This window comes from Marmota flaviventris, chromosome 12 (genome assembly GCF_047511675.1).
Source record: "Marmota flaviventris isolate mMarFla1 chromosome 12, mMarFla1.hap1, whole genome shotgun sequence".
In the NCBI taxonomy this organism is placed as follows: Eukaryota; Metazoa; Chordata; class Mammalia; order Rodentia; family Sciuridae; genus Marmota; species Marmota flaviventris.
The window spans coordinates 76,568,193-76,575,326 of NC_092509.1; the positions used below are offsets into that span (position 1 = coordinate 76,568,193).

The 7,134-nt window shown below is 48.5% G+C and overlaps 1 protein-coding gene across 1 annotated transcript; it reads right to left on the bottom strand.

The window, feature by feature from the left end:
- Positions 1 to 817: 817 nt before the first annotated feature.
- LOC114082018 (putative sperm motility kinase W) lies at positions 818 to 2,449 on the bottom strand. Its single transcript, XM_027923471.2, has one exon. The coding sequence runs from the start codon at positions 2,447 to 2,449 to the stop codon at positions 818 to 820; it is 1,632 nt and encodes a 543-aa protein (XP_027779272.2).
- Between the last annotated feature and the right edge of the window lie 4,685 nt (positions 2,450 to 7,134).

Below are 7,134 nucleotides of genomic sequence, written 5' to 3' on the forward strand. Positions count from 1 at the left end.
CTGCACCAGAGCCCAGGCAAGGACAGGCATGTTCCATTCCTCCACTGGCCGACCCCTGCTGGAGCTCAGGCTCAGCCAGGACTGCCTCCACCCACAGGCAGACCCCTGCAGGAGCTCATAAATGGCCCAGATCGCCCTGCTGACCTGCACAAGAGCCCGGTCAAGGGGAGGCCAGGCTCCATCACGCCACTTGCAGATCCCGATCAGAGATCCAACTCGACGACTTGGCAGGAGACAGAGCCAGACCCAGGGTAGCCAAATCCATCCAGGCACCAGGAGACTGGCACCCAAGCCCAAGCTCCGCCCATGACTGACTCCGCCCACTGTCAGACAGTCACCAAAGTTCAGCCCCAACAAAGATCAGTCTCGGTGGCAGGCTCAACAGCCTGGCCCAAGGTAGGCCTGGGACCAACTGCCACAAGCAGGCCCCAAGCAGAGTTCATGCCAGACACAGGACCGCCTCTGCCCACAGGTAGACCCCTGCTGGACCCCAGTCTTTCTTGCAGACCAGGGAGGGGGTTGGTGGTAGAGCACTTGTCTCCAGGCGTCCTGTCCCCAGCAGGCCCTCTGGACTGGAACTCATAGGAAGGAGGTGCCTGCAGGTGGCACGCCTCTATGGAGCACCTGCGCCATGCTGATCACATCCTTGCCAACTGCCTGAGGGGAAAGACACAGACTGGCCTGAGCCTGAGCACATCACGCCCCCTTCTCGGTACCCACCCAGGGACAGCGGGTTATGTCCTGGGGAAGGCCATCAGGGATGGCGCAAGGGCCGCATCAGGCTTCACCCACCCACCTGCTTGGCTGCGCCTCCATCTCAACTGGCCACCATCTCAGGAAGTACTTTGTTTCTCAATCTGCGTGCCTGCATTTCTGGGGTCCGAGCCACTCCGTTTTCCTGCCTGGGCCCTGTCCTGGGGGCCGCCACGCAGCAACAGCACATCCGTGTGAGGCAGGTGAGGATCCTCCTGGCCACCCTCCGCCAGGCCTTGGTGCCTTCCTGGGAGGAGCCCGCTGTCCCTCCTTGGGCTTGCTGCCTGGGGAGGGCCTGCTCTCCTCCTGACACTCCCTGGGGGCTAATGCTGCCCTCCACCTGGGACCTGTGGCCTCCAGACCCAGGGCCAGGAGGCAGGGCGGCAAGGTCCTGCTGCGGGGCCATGCTGGGGGCAGCTGGGCTCTGGGCCTGCAGGCTGGGGAGGGCCAAGGCAGGCAGGCTGCCTCCCTTGTTGCCCCTCTGCCCGGGCCGCAGGTGCTCCCCACGCGGCTGCTGTACAGCTGGCATGACCCGCCTGGAGTGAGAGGTGGGCTTGCTGGCGCTCCTCTGGCGGGGCAGCGTGGCTGGGAGAGAACCCGCAGACGACCTGGGCTGGAGCCCCGAGTGCACAGACCTCCTCTGGACCGTGAAGCCCACCCCCTGCGTGTGCTGGTGCCTGAGCAGGAGATAGGTAGCCATGGCTTCATCAAACTTTCGGCCCTTCAGGGACGTCCAGGTGTCAGTGAGGTTGAAACCCAGGTCAAGCATGACCTTCACTGTGGAGGGATCTGGGCAGAAGCGGCGGCGGGACTTCTTGGTAGCAATCACAAAAGGGCACTGACCACATTTCAGCCACGGGTGCCTCGCGACTTCGTCCATGCTGGGCCTCTCCGTGGTGTCCACGGTCAGCATTTTCGCCACCAGGTCCTGAGCGTTGAAGGACAGGTGGGCCGGTAAGACCCAGGAGCGGTGCAGCACCTGGTCCATCAGCTCCTCGAAGGTGTCCCCGTCAAAGGGCAGGTGCCCCGTCAGCATCAAGTAGAGGACCACACCCAGGCTCCACACGTCCACCGCCGGCCCGATGTACGCCTGCTGGAGGAACATCTCCGGGGCCCAGTAGGTGATCGTGCCGCACAACGTGTCCAGCAGCTCTCCCTGCCTGAACTGGCAGCCCAGGCCGAAGTCGCACAGCTTGATGCGGCCTCGCGAGTCCAGCAGGATGTTCTGCGCCTTCACGTCCCTGTGCGCGATGCCCTGGGCGTGGCACGTGCACAGGGCGCTCACCACCTGCTCGAATAGTCCCTGCGCCTCCCACTCAGGCAGGCCCACCCCCTCTGGGATGTACTGCAGCAGCTGGCCCCAACCAGCGTACTCCATCACCAGGTACACACGGTCAGCCGTCTCCATCACCTGGAACAGCTGCACCACGCTGGGGTGCTCCACGGCCTTCATGATGGCCACCTCGGCCTGAAGTAAGGCCGGGTCCAGCTCGCCCTTGCTCACGGTTTTCACCGCCACCTCCGCCCCCGTCAGGATGTGGCGGGCCAGCCTCACGGTGCCAAAGCTGCCCTTCCCGATGGACCTCAGCACCTCATACTGGCCCGTCAGGGCATCCTCCGAGGACGAGCTGGCCTCCAGGCCCTGCTGGGGGCTCCTGGGCGCCCTACTCCGACTCTCACTCCTCTCTCTATGCATCAGGAGCGGCCACGCCACCCGAGGATGTTACCTTAAAACAACACAACAAACAAAGCAAGACTAAAACAACAAAACAACACAACAACACCCCAAATCAAATAATCAAGACACAAACCAGAACCGCCAACCACCAACCACCAACCACCAAATGCACTCAGAGGTTAGGCCTTGAGCAGAAGATAGGATCATAAAGGCCTCTGACCTCACAAACAGATTATAAGAATGCTAGTGGATCCATCACTCAAGGGGTTATTTGGAGGTAGGAACTTGAGAATGTGCTCAAGGTTGGAGGATATAAATCATTGGGGGAATGCCCTTGAGGGTACATTTTGTCATCTGTCCCAGGCTCCTTTTCTCCCTCCCTCCTAGTCTTTGGTTCCTGGCCATGATGAGGTAATCAACACTGCTCCACTACATGCTCTCTCATCATGTTCTATCTTGCCAGAGGCCCAAACCAATAGGGTCTAATAATTATAGACAATAAATAGAAATAATACTCAGATACTATGACATGGTACAGTAACCAGAGATGTTATCCTCTATTGTGAACTTGTATAATTATCGGAAACATACAGAGATATTGTGATCAGGTATAGAAAACACAGACAATACCCAGATACTGTGACCTGATACACTATCCAAAGACATTATCCAGATACCATGACCACGTGCACTAAACAGAGACATTACAGAGTTACTGTGACCAGTAACAAAAGAGTATTAGGTTTCTCTAGAGGAACAGAACCTACAGGATATATATAGGTATGGTTATAAAAAGGAGATGTGTTAGATTGTCTTATACACCAGAAACTGGATTGTTATACAGTGGCCATTTGCAGACTGGAGAGCTGGAGAAATCAGTAGCTTCTCAGCCCATGAAACTGGAGTCTCAGAACAAAAGGAACCATGATACCACCCCTGTTTTGGACTAAAGGGCTGGAAACCCCCTGGAGAGTTGCTGGTCATGGTCTGCTTTAGAAGAATGAAAGAACTAGATTCTGATGTCCTCAGGTGATCACAGCAGTAGTCAAGAACCCATTCAAGAAGAATTGAGCTTGTTTCTGCTGCTGCTTCCTTGTTCTTCCAACTTTTATTCCATCCAAGACCCCAACCTTTTGAACCCCCACTCTTATAATGGGTATCCACCTTAGCTTGCTGTCCCATATGCCAATCATTCCTAGAAACAACTTCACTGAGACACCCAGAAGCTTTTAATATTAGGCATCTCTTTTTTTTTTAAGAGAGAGAGAGAGAGGGAGAGAGAGAGAGAGAATTTTAATATTTATTTTTTAGTTATTGGCGGGCACAACATCTTTGTTTTGTAAGTGGTGCTGAGGATCGAACCCGGACTGCAAGCATGCCAGGCGAGCGCATACAGCTTGAGCCACATCCCGAGCCCAATACTAGGCATCTCTTTTATTTCCATCAAATTGGAAATTCAGAACAACCATCACACCAGATACATAGCAGGTAGAGTAACCAGAGATATCAGCCAGATATCATGACTCAGTATAGCAACCACAAACAACAAGTATGTACCATGACCAGAAACATTAACCAGAGAAAAAAATCAGATATGTAAAGTGATCAGAGACAAAATTTAGGATTCATTATCAGGTATAGTAATCACAGGTATTAGGCACCATGACCTGATCCAGCAACTGGACATTATCCAAGTATTGTGAGACATTAATCATATAATGTCACAGACCTAAGAGACATTAGTCAGGTTCTGTGACCAGATGAAGTAAACAGAAATGATATCCTAATACACGGACTAGATATAGTAAACAGATATAATAACCCAATGCTGTGACAATGTACAGTGTACAGAGACCTTAGCCAGATGCTTGACCAGGAACAGTAAGCAGAGACTGTGCTACTGTTACCTATTACAGAAAGAAGAAGCATAGTCAGATACTATGACTAGGTACAGTAATCAGAGAAATTGGGCAATTACTGTGGCCAGGTATGGTAACCAGATACATTAGCAAGATACTGAGACTAGGTACACTTAACAGAGTCATTATGCAGATACTGTGACCAAGTACAGTAACCAGATACATTAACCAGGTACCATAATCAGGTATAGTATATAGAGAAAAATCCCAGATACCATGAGTAGGTACAGTATCCAAAGACTTTAGCTAGATACCAAGTTCAGTAACCAGTGACAATATCCAGATACTGTGACCAGATATAGCAATTAGAAACATGAGTCACACACCATGAATAAGTACACCATTCAGAGACAATTGCCTGATATTGTATCCAGATACATCCACTATAGCCCAAAGCCTGTTACTGTAACTGGGTGCAGGAACCAGAGATAATAGCCATAAGCCATGAAGAGGTACCAAAATCGGACATTATCCAGACTCTATGACCAGGTACTTTAACCAAAGGTATTAGTCAGATAACTTGACCATGAATAGTAAACAGAAACAGCCAGATAACATGACCAGGTGCTGTACCCAGAGACATTTGTCACATACCATTACCAAGAACAGTATATAGAGATGAAACCCAGAGATAGTGACCAGATAAAATCTCAGGACACATTAGCCTCCTACTATAACCAGTTCAAGTAACTAGGGACATAGCCAGATGTAGTGAACAGATCCCATATCCAGGCCTGATACAATGACCAGGGAGAAACAATGTCCAGATACTATGCCTGAATACAATCAACAGAGACATTAGCCTACTACTGTGACCAGGTAAACAGACAATATCTAGATGCTATAAATAGATATAGTAACCAGGCCTGATTTAGTGACCAAGTAGGTAATGCTCAGATATTGTGCCTAGATACAGTTAAGAGAGACATTAGCCTGATATGGGAACCAGTCACTATAACCAGAGGTAATATCCAGATTTAGTGATCAGGTTTGGGAACCACAGACAATAGCAGATACAATGAACACATGCATTAGTATGGCAATTAGACACAGAAGCCGGATACTGTGATGAGGAATAGCAACAGGAAACATTAGCCAGATACTGTGACTACATTCAGTAACTACAGACATTAGCCAGGTACTGTGACCAGTTGCAGTAAACAGAAACCATATTCAGATACTGTGACCCAGTACAGTAAGCAGAGTCATTTTCCAGACACTGTGACAAGGTACAAGGTACAAGCAATAATACCCAAATATTTAACTGGATACAGTAAGCAGAGTTATGAATCCAATACTTAGACCAGCTACAATAACCAGAGACATTAGCCAGATACCATGACCAGGTATGGTATACAGAGACAATATCCTAACACCATAACTAGGTAAACAGAGACCTTAGCCAGATTTTGCGGATAGGAATAGTAAGCAGAGACAATACCTCATACCTCAATGTGTTACAATAAGCAAAGGCATTAACCAGAGATTGTGACCAGGGACAATAACCATAGACATTAAGCAAATACCATGATTAAGGACAGTAACCAGAGTCATTAGCTAGGTACAGTGACCAGGTACAGAAACACAATTCAGACATTTTGGTCAAGTATAGTACACAGAACAATACCATGATGAGTCATTAGCCATATACTGTGACAAGATACAATAATCAGAGACATTACCTAGATACCATGACCAAGCATAGCAACTAGAAACATTAACTAGATTCAATAACCATGACAGAGATAATATGGAGACACCTTGCCCAGGTACACTAAACAGATACAATACCCAGATACCATGCCCCCCATCCAGAGACACTAGCCAAGTATCTTGTCCAGGCATTGTAACCAGATACGTCAGCCAGATACTATGACCAGGTTGAGTAACCAGAGATAATATCCAGATACCATGATCCAGCACAATAACCAAAGGCATAAGCCTAATATTGTGACCAGATACTGTAAACAGACACTTCATCCTAATACCAGATACAGGTGCACTAAATAGACACGACAACCTGATGCTCTAACAAGGTAAAGTAGATGAAGATTCTGTGGCCAGGAACAGTAAGAAGAGACAATACCTCATACCTCAACCTGTTACAATAAGAAGAGGCATTCGCCAGATACCATGGCCAGGTACAGTAACTAGTGATGATAACTAGATTACATGTAGAGTTACAATAGGCAAAAATTTAATAAGACGCCATGAATAGATATATTATCCAGAGACATTTGCAAAATACTGTGACCAGGTTCAATAACTGAGACTTTAGGAAGACATGAAGAACGAGTAAACAGTAATTACCCAGACACTGTATCCAAGTAGAGTAATCAGTGTCATTAGCCAGATACCATGAAAAGGTCCAGCCGACAGAGACATTAGCCAGATATCATGACCAGGTATAGTAATCTGAAACATTAGCAAGGTATGGTGACCAGATATAGTAACCAGAGACAGAAACTGTTATTGGGTACAGTAAATAGATTCTGTCAGTAGGAACAGTAAGTAGAGACAATACCTCATACCTCAACCTGTTACAATAAGCAGAGTCATTAACCAGAAACATTAGCTAGAACCTTTGACCAGACACAGTAAACACAGACAGATACAGTATACAGATACAATGCACAGCTACTGTCACCAGAGATGTTGGCCAGACACCATGACCAGATATAGTATGCAGAGAAATGGGTCGGACATCTTGAATAAGTACAGCATATGGAAAAATATCTAGTTACTATGATCAGACACAGACACCAGACATTAATCATATACTTT